General features: G+C 46.5%; 1 protein-coding gene across 3 annotated transcripts in view; it reads right to left on the bottom strand.

The window, feature by feature from the left end:
* Positions 1 to 474: 474 nt before the first annotated feature.
* The window catches only part of nherf2 (NHERF family PDZ scaffold protein 2), a 146,670-nt gene continuing 119,381 nt past the window's right edge, over positions 475 to 27,763 (bottom strand). For 2 of the 3 annotated variants that reach the window (XM_086000498.1, XM_086000499.1), the window contains 5 exons: positions 16,281 to 16,460; positions 12,384 to 12,537; positions 6,697 to 6,740; positions 5,495 to 5,557; positions 475 to 3,039 (listed from right to left, as the gene is read on the bottom strand). In XM_086000498.1, the coding sequence (XP_085856624.1) occupies positions 2,881 to 3,039; positions 5,495 to 5,557; positions 6,697 to 6,740; positions 12,384 to 12,537; positions 16,281 to 16,460 (600 nt within the window). In that variant the 3' untranslated portion in view covers positions 475 to 2,880. The remainder of the gene's footprint in view (positions 3,040 to 5,494; positions 5,558 to 6,696; positions 6,741 to 12,383; positions 12,538 to 16,280; positions 16,461 to 27,763) is intronic. The other variant, XM_086000500.1, reaches the window with a different exon arrangement.

The raw sequence follows: 27,763 nt of genomic DNA, 5'->3' as shown, positions 1-27,763 counted from the left end.
AATTCCCTCCATTAACCTCTCCACCTCTCTTTCCTCAAAGACGCTCCTTAAAACCTACCTTTTTGACCATAATTTTGGGCATCTGCCCCAATATCTCACGCGGTTCGGTGTCAAATTTTGTTTCATAACACTCCTATGAAGCGCCTCGAGATGTTTTACTACAGGTTGAACCCCGGTAATCCGGCACCTTCAGTGGTCCGGCACGAATTGAAACCGGCGGTCTTTAGTTTGCGGAGCAGCCGCTCGGCAGTGCCACCGTTTCCCGCGATATAAACAAACATAATATTGTACCTAATATTGTTATTTTAGGTGTTATTTACCTAACCTTCAGTGGTTCGGAATTTTCAATGGTCTGGCACCGGCCTTGTCCCGAGGGTGCCGGATTACCGGGGTCCAACCTGTATGTTAAAGGTGCTATATAAATACAAGTTGTTGTTGTTGAATGATCTTTCCAATGAACTGAAAACAGCCAGCTTTGTCATGCTGAAATACATTTATTAACAATATACAGTATACACAGAGCACAGACTATTATACAAGTTACTGAAATGTGCTTATTTGAGATTTTCAAACTAGATTCTCAGAAGTGTAAGGCATAATGACCGCACAAATCACTGGTATCAGAAATCTGCATGTTTATATAAATGTTTACGTGCTTTCCTTTAAGTAGCTATTTATCTTACATTATTGACGGCAAAGTATTCAGCTAGAAAGCGAAGATTATTCAGTTCCTATCCACATAGATGGTTATCATGCTGATTAACACATCTCACTCCTCGGTGCAGATTACAGTCCACAATTGTATTCCTTTTCTTTATAAGCACTTCAACTTTTTCCAGCCCTTTGTTACCAGGAGTGGATTTCCAGCATTTCAAACTATTATATCAAAAACAAAAATACTGAGGATGCTTGAAATCAGAAATAAACACAGAAAAATGCTGGAAAACTGCTCAGCGGGTCAGGTAGCCTCTGTGGAGAGAGAGAAACAAGAGTTAACGTTTCAGGTCGATGACCTTTCGTCAGAACTAGATGAAAAGTCATCAACCTGAAACGTTAACTCTGTTTCTCTCCACAGATGCTGCCTGACCTGCTGAGTGTTTCCAGCATTTCCTGGTTTTATATAATCAAAGATTTTTAAAAGTTTGTGCACTTTTCAGTCCAAAACTTAAAAGATCCATACAAACCCCAAGCAGTGTTAGACTCCTCGGTTAGCCCACCCACCCTGTGCAACGTTTCTAGTTAATTCATACCTTGAATATGTAGAAGCTATTCAACATGTGGCACCTAGATTTTGGCCATGTGTGAATAAGGTTCAATAAAATATACAGGGTTAGAGAGAGCGAGCCACTGTGTTGCAAGAGGCAAAAGAGCTGAGCGTAGCAACAATTTTTTTTTTGAAGAATTGCAGACTGCTGCAAAAAGAAATCCCTCTTCCAGTAAGAACATACAGCGAGGTTCGTGATTTCACTCAACAGAATTCAGGGCTGGAAAACGTTAAAAAGGAATGGAGGGAAAATTAGCATAAAAAAGGAGCTGGTCAGATTCGAGAATATCCTCAAAATATACTAATCCGTTACCTTTACAACTCTCAATCAATGTAGCAAATCCATCTCGGACAATCACAAACCTGCTTTTCCCAACTCTTTTCACATCATTAGACCACAGACCTGCAGGGATCCTTAGAATATGTTGTTCAAATAGATTTCACTACGGTATTTAAAAAGTGAGCAACTTGAATATTGATTGAATGTTATAATAGCTGGTTAGTGCCACTGTCTTTACACTTTGGGTTACAAAATTCAATAAAACTGTGGCCAAATTAATCTTATTTCTGTACTATCAATCGATCTAAATGTATCGTGAAATGTGTGTGTTTATTAATAGATAACCAGTGACTATTAAATACATCTCCTCTCTTTCACTCAGAACAGTGCTGTGTAGCACAAGCCAATACTTAATCTCCATTATTAGCTCTCAAATGTCATTGCTTGAAATAACTCAGTTCACTTACTATCAATATAAATCTAGTCAAAATATTGAAGGGGGAAAAAATGTAAAAATATTTTCAATGCTGCTTAAAACAGCAGTTAGCGTACAAAAAGAGTTAATACATTTCTTATGTGCAGTAAAATGGTTCCTGTATATAGTGTAATACATTAAGGCTGTAATGCTTGGGAACATTATGCCTGTCCTTACCTTCCCACCTACCCACCTCACATTTTCTAATTACCATTAAATCTAATAAGACTTCGCATTTAAACCACCATCTAGTGAAATTAAGCCGTGACAGCATAAAAGACAAGACCAGGTAAGCAAAGACATTTTTAGCCAGGCAGCTCCGGAAATACTTGAGAAAAAGTCAGACATTGTACTTCAGTGGATGGATTGACAGCCTGTAGGTTATTAGACCAAACAAGTAAATCATGCTCAGATTTCATGAAAGGCGAATTCTACTTCACAAAGTGACTATGGCCCTTGTCTAATAATCCAGTTATTCTGCCCCGTAATCATGGAAGCAAGGCTGACTGCAGTATCAAAACTCAGTACAAGTAACATAAGTCAAGCAAAAAAAAGAACTGGCCGCAAAACGTTCATCGGATCACTGGCAGGATTAAAAATGCGTTACAACAGATCTTTTGAGAGATATACCTTAAGCACAAAGCAAATAAGCAGCTGGTGTGGGGAAAAAAAAAAGTAAAGCTTTGGTCACAGTCTTTTAATAATCACGTTAATGGGCATTTTTTTTCCTCTGTCATGCCAGCAAATTGATTGGGGGGGGGGGGGGGGGAAAAGCGAGAAAAAAAAATCAACCAAGTGAAGATGTCATCTCTGCCTGAAAGTCAGGGTAACTGGAGAGTTCAACGGGACAGTCCATTCAGTTTAAAAGTTGCTGAAAATTTCATGCTTCTTGTTCCAGTCCATCGGAGGTGCCCTCTTGTTCTTGCGTTTAGCTTGTACTTTCTCTCTGGTTTCAGCCGCCGTGGGACTTAAATTCAATCCACTCTCGGCAAATGGATCATTGTCCAGGTCTTCTTTCACCTACACAGGGAAAAAGAAAAAGGGGAGAAAAACTAAATACGCAACAAAGATCATTAACTGACTGAAAGAGAGAAGGCTGAGGGGTGGCCTAATAGAGGTCTTTAAAATTATGAAGGGGTTCGATAGGGTAGACGTAGAGATGTTGTTTCCGCTTGTAGGGGTGTCCAAAGCTAGGGGTCATAAATATAAAAGGTATTCACTAATAAATCCAATAGGGAATTCAGGAGAAACTTCTTTACCTAGAGAGTGGAACTTGCTACCACATGGAGTAGTTGAGGCGAATAGCATTGATGCATTTAAGGGGACGCTAGATAAGTACATGAAGGAGAAAAGATATGCAGAAATGGTGAGTTGAAGTGGGGTGGGAGGAGGCTCGTGTGGAGCATAAAGACTGGCATGGACCAGTTGGGCCAAATGGCCGGTTTCTGTGCTGTAATTTCTATGTAATATGTAGTTGAAAAATAAGATTGAATCAAAACTTACTTTCAGATTAGATTTTGAAATGTTCAAAGATCCAGATTTCTAATTACGATGCTATTCATAGAACCAAATTGCTTCAAAACAGAACCTGGCTTTGCAGCTTTAATTAGGGCATTGCTCCAATCGTTTTCATATCACAAGTACATTATATTTTTAATTAGGATGCTTCTGCAATCCAATTCATATTATTAGAGTCTCCTTAGATTATAATTGCTATAATTTAACTGAATAAATTTCATTTAACTGTCTGATTAGACCTTTTTATGCAGCCGTGAAGAAAATGCAAGATACTCTTAGAAATAATCACTGTTCTCTATACAATATGAAAGACCCTCAAAGAGCTGGAGAATGCCAAGGTCTGCAATTAAGTCTGCTCTAATTTGCAGGGAACTGGGCTTTTAATTACAGTCTTGTTTCAGCAAACATGCACTATCATTGTATCTCACCTTGCTAGAAAGTTCAAAATAATTCTCTTTGGCTAATGGTTAAATTAAGTCAATTGTGTCAAACCCAGTGCATTTTAAGGGTTCATGCATGTCAGAATGCCAAAAAATACTGATAGAAGCAATCATTATGAAACACTGTTTGTCACTCATGCAATTACACAAATTAGATCAAGATTGCTCCCGCTGCCACAGAGCTTCCTTCAAACTAAACAATGTAGGTCTTTAATTTCTTCATCAGTATGAAGTGTATGTATTGGGATGAAACTAGTTGTTTGGTTTTCCAGATGGCTTCATCTTATTATGAAAGACTAAGACAATTACTCCAACGCTCTCTTTTAGCAATCCTTCAGAGGCGGGTGAAGGGTCTCCTGAGACATTAAACTCAGACAATATTTAATAGAAGAATTTCCAAATAGTTCCAACATTATTCTAACACCACTTGGGGTAGAGTTGATTGACCAGTAACACCAACAATTTGTTAACTACCGAGTGAAACTAGTGACAACAAGCAAAGACGGGGATGGGGGATCTTAGTTACAAGGACAGGTTGGAGAAGCTGGATTTGTTTTCATTAGAGCAAAGGAGGTTGAGGGGTGATTTGATAGAGGTGTACAAGATTATGACGGGTTTGGATAGGCTAGACGGGGAAAGGCTGTTCCCACTAGTTGATGGTACAAGGACTAGGGGACACAGATTTAAGGTTTTGGGCAAGAGATACAGGGGGGACGTGAGGAAAAACTTTTTACGCAGCCGACGGAAGTGGAAGTGGAGACACTCCATGTTTTCAAGGGGAGACTGGATAGGCACTTGAGGGAAATAAATTTGCAGGGCTATGGAGATAGAGCGGGGTAATGTGACTGACTGAATTGCTCTACAGAGAGCCGGCACAGACTCGATGGGACGAATGGCAGCCTTTTGTGCTGTTATGACTATGACTGACGTCATCCATGTTAGAAGAAACCAGGAAAATTCAAAAACCACATTGAGCACAGGTAAAGTAGTCCGTTAGGGTGGTTTCCTTCATTATTGCGAGAAAAAAAAAGGGAAAAAAAAGAGAATCTTCCAACCCGATAGGGTGATGGGGCCGAATGCGAATTCTAATAAACCCTGAACACACAAGGCTAAATCCATATACTGTGAAAACGTTGAATGGTATGCAAGGTTGAAATGTAGCTCCCTCTATTAATGTCTCATCACTTGGATAGAGAGCCTGAGAAGTTTCAAATGTTCCAGATAAAAAGCCACACAGAAATAAGCACCCTTTTAACTGGTCTCCCGTTCAAATGATTTATGTCAGTGTGACCATTCTAACAACTTGTAACATCTTCAGGTCTTCAATTCTCTTTGATAATAGCACACATGCACCTTTGACCCTGCCTCTCTCCAATGAGGAGCGAGAGAAATGACTAAAATGTGCATATTGCATTGCACAGTAAGGAAAATGATTGGAACTATGAGGAATCACAAGAATACATTGTATTTAAAAAGTCAACATTCTTTAGACAAGGGACTGAAGTGCAAACATTTACCTCTGTCCCCTCCTCAGGGCTGTGATAGCCGTGGTTGAGTGATGAAGGGGATTCTCCATTAATCTGTTCGAGCAATAAATAAAATCAAATGAAAAAACTGCAGTGCACCAGGTTTAAACTTTAAAAAAATGGTGCGCTTCTGTAACCGGTACACTTTGCAAGACCCTAAAATGATACACGTGACAACAAGTAATAATGGCATATACATCAGTTGTATGTGACTGCTCAAGAGAGATTGTATATAGTCTGAAACAGTTGAATAGAGTGCTTGGTGCACCTCATTTGCCCTTCTCCAAGACTGAAGTTCTTCACAGGTCAACATTCCAGCCCGGTCTGCCATGTGGAATGAATTTATTTTGGATTAGGTTAATTTTCACTCAGGGAAAATTGATGGTCCCGCTGTCAGCCAATGTAGGATAATTCACTTCAGTCGCATTTATCTTCAGGTGAGGGCTACTCTTCTCGGTCTGATCCACAAAAGTAATTAGGTCACTGCAAATACGGAGCAGTCCACGCTTGCTGTTGGCGCTCCTCGCTCCCAATATTCCTTCACGAGATAAGCGTTTAGCAAACTTTAATTGCGGAAGAGGAGTTGTGATGTGGGTTTGGCAAGATTTGCATCATTACAATGCGTTCGCAAGCAAAAATAGATTTGCCACTTTTCACGGAAATGGAATGCTTGAATAATACTGGTATCATGACAAAAGTGAATCTGCGTTGCTATTTGCAAATTCACTGGTGTCACTGAATAGAATTGGTGATGTTTAATACAACAAATATAAAATAAGATCACTCGTCAACAATCTAAAAGTTGTTAAAATGTAATTACAAAAAAAAATGTAATCTCTGGTAGGAAATGCCCACAGCAGCTGTGCAACAGAACAAGAACAACTTGCATTTTTGAAGCGAGCGCCGCTTGTGTGGGTTACGAGAGTTACAGACGTGCTGTTGATGGTGAAGACCGGTTGTTACCGTGCTCCTCCACGCAGACTAATTCTGAACGGCACTCTCTCCTGAGCCCCACTGATCTTTGCGAGTACCGAATACTGCACAGCTAAGGAATCTACAAGAATATCCTCCGAATTTAAAGTAGATTGGGAGATACAGAACGGCAGAAGAATGTGTCATTCGCAATACTGGAGTTAGAATTACACTTGTTTTAGATGGCAAAACATTCCAATCACCCCTCAGCCATTACTCACCTGTGGTCGTGGAGATCCATTTGAGAGTGGCTGCGGCAAAGGACCTAAAAAAGGAGAGAATAATAAAATAAGGTGGAATCGAAGAAAATTCTCAAACATTGGAGTGGTTTTCCAAAGTACTCCTTGTACTAAATGACCCAGATTTCATGAATCGTTCTAGCGTTGCTGAGAAGCGGACATGCTGAAAATATTTATGTTACCTAAACAAGAGCAGGGAAAGCAATACATTGTTGGGTACAGTATTGTAGTGATTATGGTATTGGACTAGAAATCCAGAGATCCGGGGGTAGAAATTCCATGGGGGGGGGGGGGGGGGTTCTCCGATCGCTTGTCGTAACGCCAGTGGGAAATCGGGTGAACCCTCACCAAATATCAACCTCCACAAGTTCAAATCCCACTGTGGCAAGTTGTGAAATTGCATTCAATAAATCTGGTGCATTGTGGGCAGGCAGCATGGCCATGAAAACGATTAGATTGAACAAACAAGCATTGTTCCAGTGACAAGTGTTGACATTGTTGTGGAAACGGTCTTGGAGCTGCAGAGTTTTAGAACGCGGCAGACAAACGACACAACTGATGAAAGGCCCTGGATTAAATATTGCCTCACTTAGGGCCGATTTAATTGCTTCACACAAGGCCAGTAACTCCTCCCAACCAGCTCTCCTGATGATGGCATTTACCAATGGTTCGATGCGATTTTATGCATTACAACAGATCCTGAGAATTACTACACGTATTGCGTGCAGTGTCCAAATACTGCAACGTCTCACAGACAGTGAAAATGAGCTTGAGAATAACAGAGCCATAACAAATCACTTGGCTTAAGATTGTAACTCATTTAACTAAAAATGTATTCTTGAAAAAAGACTGAACAAAATTAAGCTGAATCCTAATTCTTTCAAGAATTTTATTGTAAAACATTGTCAAGGGTGGGAGCTAATGACCATCTTTTCACCTCTGGGACTTCAGTTTCAACACAGCTCGCTCTATGGAATGAAAATCTTTTTCGTCCCCTGGCTGGAAGCTCCAAAGTGATGTGACCTTGGACAGCCTCAACTCCATTCTTGCTAACCGCAGGGCACAGCATAAAATTGTACATTTATAAATTCCAGACACACAGGCTCTAAAACGGTAAATTGAATGAGGCTTTCCAGAAATGCTGATTCTACTTCTCCTAGCCCTTCCAATGTCAGTCAGTTCAGGTTATTTCACAAAGGATGAAGCCACAATCGACATACAGAGGGAGCTTAATGCAAACGAATGGAGAGATCCCAAAAGAGAGCCCAAAGACCGCAATGATCATGTAAATGCCAGGTCAGAATTGACCAAAATAAAAAAAAGTGACTCACACTGAGAAAGGAATCGGCTAGTTTTCCTGGGAGCAGCACCATTTGACAGCAACTCAATCATCCTCGCCATCAACGTTTACTATTGAGAGCGCACTGCCATACAAGCACTTGAACCTATTATATAAAATGTACTGTAGTTTTTTTTTTTTTAAAAAGGGCAGCCAAGTTTGTACATACACCCCAAGTCAATCCATTATTTACTTCCTAATATTTTGTTTCAAATCGATCTGAAAACACATCCTCTTTTTAGAATTATAGAGCACAGAGGGTGGTATTCGGCCCATCGTGCCTGTGCCGGCTCTTTGAAAGAGCTCTCCAATTAGTCCCACGCCCCTGCTCTTTCCCCATCGCCCTGCAATTTTCTCCCCTTCAAGTTTTTATCCAATCCCTTTTGAAAGTTACTAATGAATCTGCTTCCACCACCCTTTCAGACAGTGCATTCTAGAACAGAACACCTTGCTGTATAAAAAAAATGTTCTCGTCACACTTCTGGCTCTTTTGCCATTTACTTTAAATCTGTGTCCTCCGATTACCAACCCTCTATGAACGCCTCTATTAAATCTCCCCTTAACCTTTTCTGTTCTAAGGAGAGTTTTGTACACAAATGCACGCAAGATAAGAAATAAAATCAGTGAGTTAGAAGCACTAATTCAGCTTAAATGGGATTATGCAGTTCTGGGAAGTTTTTTTTTAAAGGAGGTGGGGGGAGGGGGGGGAATAAATCAGTATTTCCTTCCTCTACATGTCCCAATTGTTTTCTGTGCTGTTGAAGATGGGGATGTCCATACTGGCAAAGCATTACTGGCCCATTTTTTCTGTCTAACATCAGTGTCAAGCATTCTCATCACATTAGTTTTAGTGCACATCGGGAACCTGATAAAGCTCCTTGTACTCTGTCCAAGGAATGCAACTTTACCGCAATCACACCACAACGACTGGACTAGTCGAACAATTTCATTCATACAGTGCCGCCTTGTATCGCTCAGAAGTGTCTTGCATACAATGAACCAGCGATCGCGGTTTCGCAGACCAGTGCGGTGGACGTTTCGCACAAAGCAAGATCCCACAAGCAGCAATGAGATGAATGACTAATTAATTCTTTGCAGTGACAATGATTGTACTGTCCTCCCTACATGTATGTGTCTGTACACAGTTAGACAGCCAGCCAAACTCCTTTCAATAACGACATGGGAGTCAGGATGTAGCGTCCAAGCTCCGGTGTTTAATAATGCCACACTTGCATGAGGTCAATGAAACAATACAAATCAGTTGCATTGAGTTGGAGTAAAACTGAGAAAGAAAAAAGAAAGAAATGCACCTCGTTACATACATGAGATATAACTAGCATCTAAACATGAATATGTAATGAAACCATTCAACTCACAGGCAATGCTTTCGAAGGCGTAACAATGTAAGATTACAGTGGATTAACTTGAAGCACGCTCCATGCTGATGTGACCTCTTTGTTTGCTATCACTATACTACTTCCTGTTGAGTGACCCTACTGGCCATTTCCATTTACTGCCACCTACTGGCGGCAACAAAACGAAACTCCTGCAATTATAAGGCAGAACAATGATGGAGGGAGAAATGTTGACTAGGACACTGACAGAACTCCCTGCGCTTCTTCAAATAGTGCCACGAGATCTTTTAAAGTTCACCTGAGCAGGCAGACAGGGTTCAACCTCTCTTCCAAAGACAGCATCTCCAAAAATGCAGCACTCTCTCAGGACTCAGGAGTGTCAGACTAGATTATGAACTCAACCCCCAACCTTCTGAGAATCCTGATCCAATTTCACTCAAACAAGCACGTCTGTTTCATGTAATTTTCAGTTGGCGATTGCCTTTAAATTATTCACGTTAGTGTTGCATAAATATAAAACCCAACACATGTAGTTAACAGAATCATTAACGATAATCTTATTCATTATAGATTGAACACAGAATTTCCTAGTACTGTAATGAGTATTCTACTATTGTTCAATAAATCTGCAGCAATGGGTTACAAAGAATTAAACTCCTTGCATGAAAGTCACTAGGTATCAAGGATATGTGCCCGAGGGGATGAGGTGTCACGGAGCATTATGTACACTGTCCTTTCACTTCTGGGGCCGTGCTTTAAGTCTGGCTCAGAGTAATGGGAAGAAAGTTATTCCCATCAGCTGCAAGGATAATGGGTTAAGAAAGTTTGGGCTAGTTTCAATCGAGAAGGCACAAATTCAGAAACTGGCAGCCTCAAATCGTGAGTCACTGGAGTAGATTAGGAACATAGGATTATTTGAGAATTAGAAACGTCACACCGGTTCAAGATGACGTACTCTGCTGAGAAATAACTATTAGCCCAACACAGCTTCACACCACATCTAAAACATACCATGGCTATTTAGGGAAGAGCTCAATTCAGACAGTATGGCAACAATTCCCACCAATGAAATCATTCTTCTTGATGAGCACAAAGTTTACCATTCAAACTTTAAAAAAGACAATTAAGGTGGAGGAAGAATCCATGGTTGAGCTTTGGTCATCTTGATCCAGTGGACACTATCCATAATGTAGCAAGCTCACCCAGAAGCCATAACAATGGCCAACGTCGGAGGTGCTGTCTTTCAGATGAGATGCTAAAAACTCAGTGGGAAACAGAAATACACATTGGGAGTTGTGGGGCGGGTGGGGGGAGCTGGAACATGTGGAGGTGATAATCAGTGGGTAAGGCAGGTTTCTGGGACAGTGTGGAGGAGGCTTTACTCTGCATATTACCAGACCTGGGAGTACTCGATGTGATACTGATGCCCAAAGTTGAAAAATATTCTACTCCTCAGCTCAGAGAACAGGCTGGGGAAAATAGAGAAGAAATTTTATATCCCCGTAATAGAAAGAAAAAAACTTGTATTTCTATAGCGCCTTTCACGATCTCAGGACGCCCCAAAGCGTTTTACGGCCAATTAAGTACTGGCTGAAGTGTAGTCACTGTTGCAATGTAGGAAACGTGGCAGCTAATATGCACACGGCAAGATCCCACAAACAGCAACGTGATGATGACCAGATAATCTGTTTCAGTAATGTTGATTGAGGGAGAAATATTAGCCAGGACACTGAGGAGACCTCCCCTGGCTCTTCGTCAAAATAGTGCCATGGGATCTTTTAGGTCCACGGAGATGCCAGACGGGTCCTTGGTTTAGTGACTCATCTGAAAGACGGCACCTCTGACAGTGCAGCACCCCCTCAAGTACTGCACTGGAGAGTCGGTCAGCACGTGGAGAGAAAAGGGAATTTCCCATACTTCAATATAAAACAGCCGCCCTTCCAACTCAACCTAACTTCCAAACAAGAAGCTGCATCTTTTAATGTGCAGTGTGCTGTTGCATATGCTGAGGCAAGGGAGAAACTGGCTTAGAACAGGGGTGTTCAAAGTGTAGATGGGAAGCTCACTGACACACCCACCTCAAGAAAAATCGATTAGCAGGATCAGCCAATCTGCTGGTGGACAGCACTCAGAGCAACATGATTTACATCACTAGTTGAAGGGACTATTCCACAATCTGGTTAGTCAGGCATTATGTGCAACATATTAAAAAGTATCGTCTCCAGCAAGCATTTCCTGTTTGTCACACTTCCTGTAATGCCACGCTTACTTCCTGTAATGCCACACTTTTCCCATCAGCTTATGTTTTCACCTTTGAGCCAATCAATAAGTAAATCAGAAATGAAGAGGTAGGGGAGGTACAAACCAACAGCAAAGGTCTGTGTCAGTGTCTAATGCTTGGGAGTTAAAATTAAGTAGGCCTTTTCTTAAACGATGAGGGTCTCCCCCAGTACCATCAAATGAAAAAAATCTAAGAGAGACCCCTTTGTACAGGGGCACAACTAATAAAAAAAAAACTAAGTTGTAAAATAAATGGATCTTATAAAATTAAATAATAATGTCGCCCATGTCCACCATGCCCACTGGTTGCGGAAGACCTCATGCGTACCGACGGGCATTACGTGCTCCTTCTCCAGGGCCACCCTGGCATGGACGAGACCGCAGAAGAGAGGCGGGCAGCCAGAGTGTCGTCCCCTCCCCCCGCGGGCTGCGCCCAACCTAGTCCCATGGATGGCCACCTCGGTCAGGCCCAGGAGCAGACTCACGAGGAGATCCCCCGACTTGCGGCCACCCCCCTGCCTCCCACCCCCGCCCCCTCCGTCAACACCAGGTGGCCAAAGATCAGGAGTGTGGGCACCGAGGTGGAGCCAGAGGTTGAGCAGCGGCCCCTTCAAATAATGAAACTGGGGCTGCATGGAATGAAGTAGGCCATTTCCTTATTACTGGACTAAATGAAACTTGGTGCCAATTCCCACCTCTCAGATGTGATTCAGCTGGAATTATTCCCAGTTTCTTGAAGTGCTGATCTGTTTCTGGATCCACCACCAGCAGCCTGGTCTCTTCCTCACTGGCCTTGATATGAGCTACGACCTCACTATGCTTCTTCCCTTCAATATTCACGCCATTCACCTGCAAACAGGCAACAGATAAATGCATTATTCTTCCAGAGCACTAATTATATCCCAACTCTGCTTAGGGACCAGCAGAGTGCAATAGCCATCTTTCTGAAATGCAACTGATTAGAAGGTGCCAGTTACTGAATCACTTGCAGGTTTCAAAGAAAGCTCTGCTGATTACCATGCTTTCAAGTTTTCATACTTAGTTCCTGCATGGAGAAACCCTGCAAATATGTACACATTGCAAATATTAATACATTCTGGGGATCTCAAGCAAATGTTCACACATTTTAAGGCAATTGGCAAAAGAAGAGGCGAGGGGAGATTTTTTTTTTAAAAAGTGGAGCGAGTCATTATAATCTGGAATGCACTGCCTGAAAGGGTGATGGAAGCTGATTCAATAGTAACTTTCAAAAGGGAATTGGATATATACACTTGAAAAGGAAAAAATTGCAGGGCTATGGGGAAAGGTCAGGGGTAGTGGGTCTAATTGGATCGCTCTTTCAAAAGAGCCGGCACGGGCACGATAGGCCGAATGGCCTCTGTCTGTGCTGCAAAATTCTACATACCACATTTAATAAACCCCATCAGCATAACCTTCTATTCCTTTCGCCCTCATGTGCTTATCTAGCTTCTCCTTAAATGCATCTGTGGTATTTGCCTCAACGACACCCTGTGATAGCCTCACTCTGGGCAAGGAAATTTCTCCTGAATTTCCGAATGTATTTACTGGTATTTAAAAAAAAGTATCCTTTCTATTTATTCTCCCTTCTTCCCCGTTTTCTCTACTCTTTTATAGCTAAAAATAACTTAGAATCTCAGAATCACACCGCACAGGAGGCCATTCGGCCCATCCTGCCTGTGCCTTGAATTGAAAGAGCAATCCAATTAGTCCCACTCCCCTGCTCTTTCCCCATAGTCCCGCAAATTTTTCCTTTTTAAGTAGAGATCCAATTCCTTTCGAAAGTTACTATTGAATCTGCTTCCCCCACCCTTTCAGGCAGTGCAACTTAACCTGGTATTTCATTTTTTTTAAAACTTATTTCTTCCACGCTCTGATCGCTCCATTTATTTTGAACATCAAAGAAACTTTGGGGAGACAATCAACTGCTGATTGACTGAGAAAATGGCACTAAATGCCTTTTTCCAACTAACCCAGTACATCAGGTGAATCTTCAATACATCTGAAAGCATCGGAGACCCATTGCTGCAGGAAGAATATCTCATGCAAAGTACCCAGACAAGACAAGTCATCCATGTTGCAGCCAGTGTCATTTCTGTTAATCAATATTTCCATATATTATTTCACTTATTGGGAATTCAGGGAGATATCTAACACTGCTGCACAATTACTTGCATGCTTAATTTCAATGTAGGCCTTTCCTGAACATGAAGGGCACTACTTTGATGGCGTGGTTAGGATCTGGAATGCACTGCCCGAGAGGGTGGTGGAGGTAGATTCAATCATGGCTTTCAAAAGGGAATTGAGTTAAGTACCTGAAGGAAATTTTTTTTGCAGGCTGTGGGGAAAGAGCGGGGGCAGTGGGACTAGCCGAAGTGATCTTGCAGAGAGCCGGCAATGGGCTCAACGAGCTGAATGGCCACCTTCTGTGCTGTAACCATTCTATGAAGGAATGAGGTAGGATTTGTCTACTATAGGTTGGAAACCTATAGACCAACACTTGATTACAGGACAGACATATACCCCTGAAAGGCAAAAAAAAAGGTACCCCGGTGGTGAAGCAACCATGGTCTACTAGAGTGGATCAGTATCAAACAAAAGGAAAAGTTTAAAGAAACATGGAACGAAAAGGAAGAAGGATTAAAGAAGGCATTCAAAAAGGTGCCACACGAGGTTATTACACAAAATTGACAGTAATACATTAGCATGGATTGAGAATTGGTTAACAGACAGAAAACAGAGTAGAAATAAACAGGTCATTTTCGGGTTGGCAGGCTGTAACTAGTGGGGTACCGCAAGGATCAGTGCTTTGGGCCTCAACTATTCACAATCTATATCAATGATTTGGATGAGGGGACCGAATGTAATATATCCAAGTTTGCTGATGATACAAAGCTGGGTGTGAAAGTAAGTTGTGAGGAGGATGCAAAAGAATATAGACAGGTTAAGTGAGTTGGAAAGAACATGGCAGATGGAATATAATGTGGAGAAATGTGAAGTTATTCACTTCGGTAGGAAAAATAGAAAAGCAGAGTATTTTTTAAATGGTGAGAGATTGGGAAATGTTGGTGTTCAGGGGGACCTGGGTATCCTTGTAGAAGAATTACTGAAAGTTAACATGCAGGTACAGCAAGCAATTAGGAAAGCAAATCATATGCTAGCCTTTATTACAAAAGGATTGGAGTGTAAGAGTAAAGACGTCTTACTGCAATTATATAGGACCCTGGTGAGACCACACCTGGAGTATTGTGTACAGTTTTGGTCTCCTTACCTAAGGAAGGATATACTTGCCATAGAGGGAGTGCAAAGAAGGTTCACCAGACTGGTTCCTGGGATGGGGGTGATTGTCCTAGGAGGAGGGATTAAGGAGATTACATCTACATTCCCTAGAATTTAGAAGAATGAGAGGTGATCTCATTGAAACATAAAATTCTTACAGGGCTTGACAGGGTAGAAGCTGGGAGGATGTTCCCCCTGGCTGGGGAGTCTAGAATTAGGGGGTCACAGTCTCAGGATAAGGGGTTGGCCATTTAAGACTGAGATGAGGAGAAATTTCTTCACTCAGGGGTTTGTGAATCTTTGGAATTTTCTACCCTAGAGGACTGTGGATGCTCAGTCATTGAGTATATTCAAGACTGAGAGCAATAGATTTTTGGATATTAAGGGAATTAAGCGATATGGGGATAGTGCAGGAAAGTGAAGTTGAGGTAGATAATCAGCCATGATCTTGCTGAATGGCGGAGCAGGCTCGAAGGGCCTACTCCTGCTCCTATTTCTTATGTTTCTTATGTTGAAGAAAGCGATAAAAGGAGACCAAGAAAATAATAATGAGGGTTAAAAAAAAAATTTTTAAATCTTGCAGATGGTATCAAGGGCAATAGGAAAGGTTTTGATTACATCAAGAAAAGATCAGTAAAGCTCACAAATAGTAAGGAACACATGACAACATTGCTAAATGAACATTTTGCTTTGGTTTGTACATGGAAAAAAAGATATCAGAGGGGACAGCAGTGATTAATGAAAGGAGGAGAAACATACATAAATTAGGATAAACAGGAACATTGTTTTCCTGCACTGCCAGCAATGCCTGGATATCCTTGCAGTAATTCAGCAAGAATTGTACACATGGCTACCAGTGTGGCCATACTTCTGGTTTGTATGGGCTACGAGGATGTGTGTTGCAATACTCTTGAGTATGCATTCCAAGATCCAGTTAGTTGTCCTTACTGCAGTTACACATTGTTGGCTTAGAGCCTAGATGATACCATCACTTCATACATAGTCAAAAGTAATGACCAGGAACTCAAAGCTACATTGTGAACAGCTGCAGTAAAGTATTAAAAGGACCACATCTTTGCAACAGATTCCCTTTTGCTTGTTGTGGCAATTTCAACACCATGGTGACCATCACAAACTCCATTATTACACTCGTGACAGGCTTAGTCTGGTTTTGCTTATCCCAGGACAAATGATGTCAAATAAGTGCCATTGGATAATTTTTTTTTTTTTTTTTTATATATAAAAAGCCTCGGTAACTTTGAGAATGATTTTGGGTCTGGAAACGGTTCTGTTACCTCCACAACTCTGTCCTGAGCACGCAGGCCAGCTTTAGCTGCGCAGGAATCTGGATCAACTGATCTGATGTATTGCCCTGGTTTTGCTTTCTCACTGTGAAGGTTAAAGCCGTAGCCATTTGGGCTCCTCTTCATGCAGCACAGCCGAGGGCAAAGTTCTTTGGTTTGTCCATTGAGTTCCTGCAACATAAAAGAGAACACAAGACGTTTTTAAAAAGCATGGTACTCTCCTGCATGTTGATGCATCGACAAATGGCACCAGGACACAACCAAAATCAAGAGGACTTTTTTTCCCAATGTAATGAAATCTGTTTGTTCTTGCCTGTATTTGTTTTGCACTCATGTATATTACCCTCCCCGTGTATAGTTTCACTTCCTCTTTCCTGACTAACCTGTATGACTCATTCCTGCGAGCCAGTCAGTGTGTTGAGATGTTAGCTCTGATCTTAGTGATTAAAAGCCAACTTGTTAAAGTCTATAACTTCTAGTTTTGTGGTTATTGAAGGCACATCACCCAAAAACAGAACCAGGCAAAGCTTTATGTATATTCAAATACAACAACAACTTGTATTTATATAGCACCTTTAACATAGCAAAAGCATCCCAAGGTGCTTCACAGGAGCGTTATCAGATGCAATTTGACACTGAACCCCATGGGGAGACATTAGGACAGGTGACCAAAAGCTTGGTCAAAGAGGTAGGTTTTAAGGAGCATCTTAAAAGGAGGAGAGAGAGGTGGAGGCGGAGGTGTTTAGGTGGGGGGCAATTCCAGAGCTTAGGGCCCTGGGGGGAGGGGGGGGGGGGAAATGCACTGCTTTTATTTTGGACAGCCCTGATTTACAGAAAAAGGTGTCCCGTCATCGAATCCACTTCAGTGTCATCACTGGGATGGGCTCATTTAGAAATTAGGAACATAGGAACAGGAGTGAGCCATTCAGCCCCATAAGCTTCTTCCACCATTCAATTAGATTATGGCTGATCTGTATTTTTACTCCATCTACCCACCTTGGTTCTGTTGTTGGAGTTGCTAGAAATCAACAGGTTCCAAGACTTTTGTTGCAGCAAAGGTAAAACGAGTGTTACTTTATTCACTCTCCATGAGGACTGAGGGTCTCAGCCTCGTTGCAGGGCTATGACGTCATCACGCTACCGACGCTCTTAAAGGGACCCTGCCCCGATAACCCAACCAAGTACGTACATATAACAACATTGGCTATACATTGTGAATTGTGTTATTGTCCCTATGTGGTCTCCGCCACATACGTCCCCCCAGAATTCACTAGCACTGGCAATGTCAGTCGTTGTAGGGGGGGGGGGGGGGCCGGATCACACGGTCGGAACGGCTCCTCAATCCCAGGGCGGGGACCGAGGGGGGGGGGGGGGGGTTCGTCGGAGGGACCTCAGGCGCTCGGTGGTGGACTGAGGGTGCAGAAACTGGAGGTCCGGCCCGCCTCGGGGGCTGTGCCAACTCGACGGGTCGGTCCAGATCCAGGTGGACCGGCTTAAGACGGTCCACGGAAATGCAGTCCGGCTTACCGCCGACATCCACTATGAAGGTCTTGTCCCCGGTTTCCAGGGTGCGGAATGGTCCATCGTAGGGTGGCTGAAGAGGTCCCCGATGGGCGTCGTGGCGGACGAAAACATACTCCGCCGCACGAAGGTCGAGCGGAACGTGGGACTGCGGGAGGCCGTGCTGCGACGTGGGCACCGGCGCGAAAACCTTGGCGTTGTCCAGAAGGTCGGACCGCTGACGGGCTGCAGACCAAGGTTCCGTTGCGTTGGGGACGAAATCCCCGGGAACCCACAGCGGCTGTCCGTAGACGAGCTCAGCGGACGAGGACTGGAGGTCCTCCTTGGGGGCGGTCCAGAGTCCCAGCATGACCCACGGGAGTCTGTCGATCCAACTGTCATCCTGGAGGCTGGCCCGGAGCGCGGCCTTCATGGAGCGATGAAACCATTCGCACAGTCCGTTAGCCTGAGGGTGGTATGCTGTGGAGTCTCAACCCGAGGCCTCGGGCGACAGCATTCCGGAGCTCCGACGTGAACTGGGGCCCCCAGTCAGAGGAAATGTCAGATGGGCGCTGAACCGGGCGACCCAAGTGCTGATGAACGCCCGAGCCACATCGGCGGACGTCGTTGAAGACAGCGGGACAGCTTCTGGCCATCGGGTGGTTCTGTCAACCATTGGTGAGGAGGTGGGTGAACGGGAGGGCGGCAGGGGCTCCACCAGGTCCACGTTAACATGATCGAACCGCCTCTCGGGCACCGCGAAAGGCGCCAATGGGGCCTTAGTATGGCGATGCACTTTCGAGCGTTGGCATACCACGCAGGTGCTGGCCCAGTCGCGAACGTCTTTCCCGAGCCTATGCCAGACGAACTTAGCCGCCACCAGCTTCTGTGACGGCTTCCTGCCCGGGTGGGAAAGGTTATGGACGGCGTCGAAAACTTGCCGTCTCCACCCGTCGGGCACGACGGGACGTGGCTGCCCAACGGAGACGTCACACAGGAGTGTGGTGCCGGCATCGTTGAACGCGACGTCCGCTAGTTGAAGGCCCGTGACCACTGTCCTGTAAGCCTGGACGTCCCGGTCGGAGGCCTGGTCGGCCACCATGTGGGTGTAGTCGATGCAGAGGTGTACAGCGCTGGTGACAGCTCGGGAGAGACAGTCGGCGACGGGGTTGTCTTTCCCAGCCACATGCTGGATGTCCATTGTAAACTCGGAGATGAAGGCCAGCTGGCGTTGCCGACGGGCCGACCACGGCTCGGAAGCTTTGGCCATGGCGAAGGTAAACGGTTTGTGGTCCACGAACGCTGTGAACGGGCGAGCCTCCAGTAGGAAACGGAAGTGTCGGATGGCGAGGTAGAGGCCGAGAAGCTCGTGATTGAAGGTGCTGTACTTCCGCTCGTTGGGGCGGAGCTGCCGGCTGCCGTTGACCCACTGTTCGTGGATGGCGCCGACCACATAGTCCGAGGCGTCGGTGGTGAGAGCGATCGACGCATCAGGTAACGGATGCGCCAGCATGGTCGCGTTAGCCAGGGCCCTTTTCGTGTCTGTGAAAGAATTGGCCATCTCCTCGGACCAATCGACGGCGAGCTTGTCAGGCTTGCTTTTGAGGGCCTCGTAAAGGGGCCGCATAAGCTGGGCTGCTCGGGGGACGAAGCGATGGTAAAAGTTTACCTTGCCCAAACACTCCTGCAGGGCCTTCACGGTGAGGGGTCGTGGGAAGTCCATCACAGCCTCCACTTTCGATGGCAGTGGCACTGCCCCGTCCTTCATGATGCGGTGCCCGAGAAAGTCGATCGAGGACAGCCCGAACTGGCACTTGGCCGGATTAACGATTAGGCCGTGCTGGCTGAGGCGTTGGAAGAGTGTCCGAAGGTGTGACACATGCCCCGTCCTGGAGGCACTGGCGATGAGGATGTTGTCCAGGTATACGAACAGGAATGTCAGGTCCCGTAACACGGTGTCCATTAGGCGTTGAAAAGCCTGGGCGGCGTTTTTGAGGCCAAATGGCATGCGGAGGAATTCGAATAGCCCGAACGGGGTGATCACCGCGGTTTTCAGGACATCCTGCGGCCGGACAGGGACCTGGTGGTAACCCCGGATGAGATCCACTTTCGAGAATACCACTTTCCCGGCCAGGCGGGCAGAAAAGTCCTGGATGTGTGGAATCGGGTAGCGGTCGGGGGTCGTAGCGTCGTTGAGGCGCCGGTAATCGCTGCACGGGCGCCACCCACCACCTGGTTTCGGAGCGATGAGGCCCACGGACTGTTCGACCGGTGGATGATGCCGAGGCGCTCCATGGTGTCGAACTCGGCTTTAGCGATGGCGAGTTTCCCCGGGTCGATGCGCCGAGCGCGTGCGTAGGCCGGTGGTCGAGATGTGGTGTTCTACCCAGTGTTTGGTGGCGGCGGACGAGAACGTGGGCTTCGTGAGGTCCGGGAACTCGGCGAGGAGGCGGGAAAAAACGGAGGCCGAGAGTGGGCTGGACAACTTCGTCGTGCTGGACCCGCTGAGGGAACACTGGAGCGAGCTGAAAGTCTCAGTGTTGATAAGACGTCGGTTCTTGAAGTCCACCAAAAGGCCATTGGCACAGAGGAAGTCAGCGCCGAGAAGGGGGGTGGACACTTTTGCCGTGACAAAGTCCCAGGTGAACCGCTGCCCGCCAAAACAAAGTGCCACGCTCCATTTCCCAAAGGTGCGGATGGAACTGCCTTTGGCAGCTTAGAGGACGGGGCCGTGGTTCCCCCCTTGCATGTCTATGGTTGACATGGGAAGGACGCTCACCTGGACACCCGTGTCACAAAGAAAACGACGTCCGGAGTCGGTATCCGTAATGAATAACAAACTGCCTGAACGGCCGACAGCCATAGCAGCCGGCGAGTGGTCTTTCGTTTGTTTTGACGTGGGAAAACTGCACGGGGGCCAGCGCTTCCTGGCTTTGGGACCGAACTGCGCGTGGTTGCAGAGGCTTGGGGGCTGCCGCCGTTGGGCTGTATCGGTGGGGGCAGGGCTCCGCGTGGCCGCGCAGTACTGTTGCCTGGCGGAGAAAAATTTGGCGGCCTCCTTGGCCAGGTCGCGGATATCGGTAGTGGAAGAGTTGGCTAAAGCCGACCGTACCTGACCTGGCAGCTATTGAAGGAAGAGTTCCTTGAAGAGGAAGCACGGCCTGTGTGTGCCCAGGAGGGCCAGCATGTGGTCCATCAGCTCTGAGTCGCCAAGCTCGGGTAGAGAGAAGCCGGCGTGCGCGCTCGGCTTCGGTGAGTCCAAAAGTTTCCAAGAGGTGCGTTTTCAGCGTTTCGAATTTGTTGAGCTCTGGGGGGTTCTCGAGCAGGCTCACGACTCTGGCCGCGGTGGAGCTGCCGAGAGCAGAGACGACGTAGTAGTACCTCGTGTCGTCCGCGGTGATGTCCTGGAGTGCAAATTGAGCCTTGGCCTGGGCGAACCAAGTGGCAGCCTGTCGTTCCCAAAACTCGGGTAATTTGATGGAAACGGCGTTCGTCGCCATTTTGGATGAGGTCTTTGGAATCATCCAAAAGAGCAGCGGGGTCACCAATGTTGGAGTCGCTAGAAATCAACAGGCTCTGAGACTTTTGTTGCAGCAAAGGCAAAACGCGTGTTACTTTATTCACTCTCCATGAGGACTGAGGGTCTCCGCCTCGTTGCAGGGCTATGATGTCATCACGCTACCGGTGCATGAGGTCATCACGCTACCGACGCTCTTAAAGGGACCCTGCCCCGATAACCCAACCAAGTACGTACATATAACAACATTGGCTATACATTGTGAATTGTGTTATTGTCCCTATGTGGTCTCCGCCACACTGTAACCTTTAATACCCTCACCTAACAAAAATCTATCAATCTCAGTTTTGACATTTTCAACTCACGCCCAGCCTCAACAGCTTTTTGGGGGAAGAGAGTTCCAGATTTCCACTACCCTTTGTCTGAAGGTAAGCATGCAGGTGCAGCAGGTGGTTAAGAAGGCAAATGGTATGTTGGCCTTCAGAGCGAGAGGGTTTGAGTACAAGAACAAGGATGTCTTGCTGCAGTTGTACAGGGCCTTGGTGAGACCACATCTTGAGTATTGTGTGCAGTTTTGGTCGCCTTATCTGAGGAAGGATATTCTTGCCATGGAAGGAGTTCAGCGAAGATTCACCAGGCTGATACCTGGGATGGCAGGAATGACGTATGAGGAGAGATTGGGTCGATTGGGCTTGTACTCGCTGGAGTTTAGAAGAATGAGAGGGGATCTCATTGAAACTTATAAAATTCTGGCAGGACTGGACAGACTAGATGCAGGGAGGATATTCCCGATGGTCACGGAATCCAGAACCAGGGGTCACAGTCTAAGGATAAGGGGTAGGCCTTTTAGGACAGAAATGAGGAGGAATTTCTTCACCCAGAGAGTGGTGAACCTGTGGAATTCTCTACCACAGAAGGCAGTAGAGGCCAATTCATTAAATATATTCAAGAAGGAGTTGGATATATTTCTTAAGGCTAAAGGGATCAAGGGATAAGGGGAGAAAGCAGGGACCGAGTACTGAACTTGGATGATCAGCCATGATCGCATTGAGTGGTGGAGCAGGCTAGAGGGGCCGAATGGCCTACTCCTGCTCCTATCTTATGTTTCTATGAAGAAGTGCTTCCTAACATCACCTCTCAATGACGTAGCTCTGATTTTAAGATTATGCCTACTTGTTCTGAACTCCCCACCAGAGGAAATAGTTTCACTTTATCCACTCTATCAAATCCTTTAATCATATTAACCACTCAATGAGATTGCCCCTTAATCTTTTATATTCAAGGGAATGCAAGCCAAGTGTGATGAAATATATGCCTTCATCAGCCCATGTGTTTTACCTGTGTGTTTTACCTGCTTGTATTGTGTGAACCGCCCCCTTTTGTTCCTATTGTGTGTATTGGCTGCGCCCCCGTCTTTTGCCATATAAAGGTCCCAGGAGCTGTACGAGTCATTCCTACCAGACGAACCCGATGTGGGAAGACCTGTAATGCTGCAATGTTCTTAGTGATTAAAAGCCTTCGTTGAATCCTTTAAACTCCTTGTCTTTGAGTTATTGAAGGCACATCAATTTTAATCACTAAAACACCAGGATGGATCGACTCCTGAAACCAGAGCGCTTGGATCTGGACCCCCATGCCTCAGACGCAGGCAGCCACACAGTTCGGACACTGGTTCCAATGCTTCGAATTTTTCATTGCAAACTCATCCACCACCATAGCAGCCGCAACCGCTACCGGAGACATGAGACTGGGAATCCTGCGAAACTGGGTGAGCCAGCGGGTCTCCCCTCTCATCCAAGATGCCACCAGCTACGGGGATGCCTGCACCATTCTGAAGGCCCACTACGTGCGGCCAATAAACGAGGTGTACGCCAGGCATCTTCTGACTACTCGCACGCAGCGGCATGGTGAGTCACTAGAGGACTTTATACTAAGCCTAAAAGTACTGGGCAGAGACTGTAACTGTAAGGCCGTGTCTGCCATCGTGTACACGGAGGAGCTGATTCGAGACTCCCTTATTGCGGGCCTCAGTTCAAATTACATTCAGCAGAAACTGTTTGAAAAGGAGGGACTGGACTTAAAACAGGCTATAGACCTAGTGTGATCGCTGGATATGGCCCAGAAGAACTCTGAATCCTGTTCCCCAGGCCACGTGGCCCACTCCGCCTCGTGCGCGCCGTGGGGGGCCGCCATCTTGGAAGCCATCTTCACCTCCCAGGTCTCAGGCCAGCCCAGCACCATCGGAGCCCCAGCCTCCACCCAGGAGCCCCACTACTGCCGCGATGCATCGGGGCCCGAAATGCTACTTCTGCGGCCAGGACAAACACTCCAGGCATCTGTGCCCAGCGAAGGGCACCACCTGTTTTAAATGCGGGAAGAAAGGACATTTCAGCAAAGTCTGCAGAGGGAACCCCGCCTCCAACTCCACCACCGCCGCGTGCGCGCCGTGGGAGCGGCCATCTTGCCCCGACTACACGGACCTCCAGGACCCACTGGTGGCCTCGATCACAGTGGATCAGTCCAGGCCGCATCCGTTGTCTAAATCGATGATGGACAGAGAGGTAAACGGGAACAAGGTTAAATGCTTGATTGACTGCGGGAGCACCGAAAGCTTTATTCATCCTAGCCTGGTAAAATGACTTTCACTAACGATAGTCCCCACACAGGGCAAAATCGCCATGGCCGATAAGACTCATACCTCAAAAATTACAGGTTTCTGCGCGGTTATGTTGTCGGTAAAAGGCAATGATTACAGAGATTTTAAACTATTGATAATGCCAGATCTCTGTGTGAGCGTGATCTTGGGTCTGGACTTCCAGTGCCACCACCAAAGTATCACGCTTACCTACGGTGGGTCCCAGCCGCCCCTCACAGTGCGCGGTCTGGCTACCCTGAAGGTCAAGCCGCCCCCTCTGTTCGCCAACCTCGCACCCAACTGTCGACCCATAGCGACCAAGAGTAGGCGGTACAGCTGGGAGGACAGACGGTTCATTGCGTCGGAAGTAGAAAGACTCAAGCGGGAGGGTATCATCGAATGCAGTACCAGCCCGTGGCGCGCCCAGGTAGTAGTAGTTAAGGGTAGTGAAAAGAAGCAGATGGTGATAGATTATAGCCAGACGGTTAATCTATACACCCAGCTAGACGCCTACCCTCTGCCCCGCATAGCGGATATGGTTAACCAAATCGCGCAATACCGGGTGTTTTCCACCATCGACCTAAAATCAGCATACCACCAGCTCCCCATTAGGCCGGAGGACCGTCCAGACACCGCCTTCGAAGCGAACGGACGTCTCCACCACTTCCTCAGAGTCCCCTTTGGGGTAACGAACGGGGTCTCGGTCTTCCAGCGGGAGATGGACCGCATGGTCAATGAGAACCAGTTAACAGCCACCTACCCATACCTAGACAACGTCACCATCTGCGGCCACGACCAGCAAGACCACGACTCGAACCTCGCGAGATTTCTGAAAACCGCCCTCAGACTCAATCTCACCTACAACGAGGATAAGTGTGTCTTTAGCACCACGCGCCTCTGTATCCTGGGCTGCGTGGTGGAAAACGGGGAAATCGGTCCGAACCCGACCGATTGCGCCCCCTATGGGAGCTACCCCTACCAAACACCCCCAAGGCCCTGAAAAGGTGCTTGGGGTTCTTCTCCTATTACGCCCAATGGGTCCCCAATTATTCCGACAAGGCCCATCCCCTCCTGAAATCAACGTCCTTCCCGCTCATGGCCGAGGCCCACGCTGCCTTCAACAGCATTAAACACGACATTGAGAAGGCCGCGCTGCAGGCAGTGGACGAAAACATCCCTTTCCAGGTCGAAAGCGATGCGTCCGACTTCGCTTTAGCAGCCACCCTCAACCAGGATGGGCGGCCCGTAGCCTTTTTCTCAAGAACCCTCCAAGGGCCCGAGATCAGGCACTCCTCGGTAGAGAAGGAGGCCCAGGCCATAGTGGAGGCAGTGCGGCACTGGAGGCACTTCACCCTGCTTCACCCTGCTTACCGATTAGTGGTCGGTAGCCTTCATGGTTAACAACAAAGAGGGGGAAGATCAAGAACGACAAAATTCTCAGGTGGCGGATCGAACTCTCCACGTTTGAGTATGACATAATATATAGGCCGGGGGCCCTCAACGAATCCCCCGATGCCCTATCACGAGGGATGTGTGCCAGCATCCAGGGGGACAGGCTACAGGGCCTCCACAATGGCCTCTGCCACCCGGGGGTCACCCGGCTATTCCACTTTATAAAATCCCGTAACCTGCCCTATTCCATCGAGGAGGTCCGGTCTATGACCAGGGACTGCCGCACTTGTGCGGAATGCAAGCCCCATTTTTTCAGGCCCGACCGAGCCCACCTGATCAAAGCTACACGGCCATTCGAGCGCCTGAGCTTAGATTTCAAGGGACCACTCCCCTCCACCGACCGCAATGTGTACTTTCTCAACATTGTGGACGAGTACTCCCGCTTCCCATTCGCCTACCCCTGCCCAGATATGACCAGTGCCACGGTCATCAAGTGCCTCGGCAACCTGTTTTGCACGTTCGGCATGCCCAACTACATCCACACTGACAGGGGGGGGGCGTCGTTCATGAGCGATGAACTGCGCCAATACCTGCTGTCGAAGGGGATAGCCACGAGTCGGACCACTAGTTATAACCCCCGGGGTAATGGGCAAGTGGAGAGGGAGAACGCGACAGTGTGGAAGGCGGTCACCTTAGCACGAAGGTCTAAAGGCCTCCCCACCTCCCGCTGGCAGGAGGTCCTCCCAGACGTACTCCACTCGATAAGGTCGCTACTGTGTACTGCTTCTAACGCCACTCCTCACGAGAAGATGTTTGTTTTTCCCCCGCAAATCAACATCAGGAGTATCCCTACCCTCGTGGCTCTCCACCCCAGGGACAGTCCTGTTACGGAAGCATGTGAGGGGCCACAAAACGGATCCCCTCGTGGAGGCAGTACACCTACTCCACGCAAACCCACAGTACACGTACGTCAAGCACGCTGACGGGCGTGAAGACACCGTGTCCATAAAGGACCTTGTCTCGGCAGGAAGCGACGACGACGACCCATCACCACCACCCCCAGAAGAACCTCCACCATCCCCAGAGGTATCCTCAACACCCCCAGCAGTACCTGCAACACCCCCAGCACATGGGTATGCCCAGGAGGGCACCACGGACCCCCGGTCGGAACCAGAGGTACTGTTGCGACGTTCAGGTAGGACTATCACACCCCCGGACAGACTAAATCTGTAGAAGGGGTGAATGTGATTAAATATATGCCTTCATCAGCCCATGTGTTTTACCTGTGTGTTTTACCTGCTTGTATTGTGTGAACCGCCCCCTTTTGTTCCTATTGTGTGTATTGGCTACGCCCCTGTCTTTTGCCATATAAAAGGTCCCAGGAGCTGTACGAGTCATTCCTACCAGACGAACCCAATGTGGGAAGACCTGTAATGCTGCAATGTTCTTAGTGATTAAAAGCCTTAGTTGAATCCTTTAAACTCCTTGTCTTTGAGTTATTGAAGGCACATCACCAAGACTATGCAATCTGTCCACAACAATTTAGCCCTGGTATCATTCTTCCAGGAACTACCATTGCCTCGCTCCAGTCAGCATCTCAGCATAAACTGGATAACACAAACATACCAACCAGTGAAAGACATTGCTTCATTTCATATCACACTTGATCAGCAGCAACCTAATGTTTCACCTTTGGTTAAAGAGAAAAAAAAGTGGCTCCATTGGAATGGTGCTTCTTGTATTTAAGAGACACAACATTGTCTTCTTAGCTTTTATTAGTTTGTTCTTGGGCCAATATACGAGGATCATTTTTTCCAAATGCTTGTTCCTGACACAAACCCTTATCTGCCAGGAGCACAAAGATTTTCCACCACCAGGAGCTGCAGTTGGGAAAAATCAACCGAATATTGAACAATTGCTGTAACAAAGTGTTCTGTTAATTGTACCAAGTAAATACCATTACCCCCACAATGCACGGCCCAAACGATAGGATCTCCGCAAACTAATCCATGCTTGCTTGTTACACCAGAAAAGTATTTTGTACTTTGAGCGGTCACCTCCATTTACTGCCCTCAGGGTGGTGCAGTGCCACAGTGCTTCGGACTAGTGGTGGCAGGGGAGAGAAGCAGCTTTAATCCACAGGAACAAATCTCTCTCACTCACTGAACAGGTTGAAAAAGGGAGCTCCATTTTAAAATTACAAATAGCCTAAGAACCTAAGAAATAGGAGCAGGAACAGGCCATATAATCCCTCGAGCCTGCTCTGCCATTCAATAAGAGCATGGCTGAAAAAATGCGGAGTATGTATTTAAAGAGTGAGCACTGATGATATAGATGGAGTGAGGGGACAGGGGAAGAGCCAGCAGGAGCACTTTGAGTCTGCTTCCAAAAGCTGAGCGTGTCCTGGGCCAATATTTATTCCTCAACCAA

Source organism: Somniosus microcephalus, chromosome 11, assembly GCF_052327205.1.
Source record: "Somniosus microcephalus isolate GS21.2 chromosome 11, FLI_Smic_1.0, whole genome shotgun sequence".
In the NCBI taxonomy this organism is placed as follows: Eukaryota; Metazoa; Chordata; class Chondrichthyes; order Squaliformes; family Somniosidae; genus Somniosus; species Somniosus microcephalus.
This window is presented reverse-complemented; position numbering and strand designations above follow the sequence as displayed.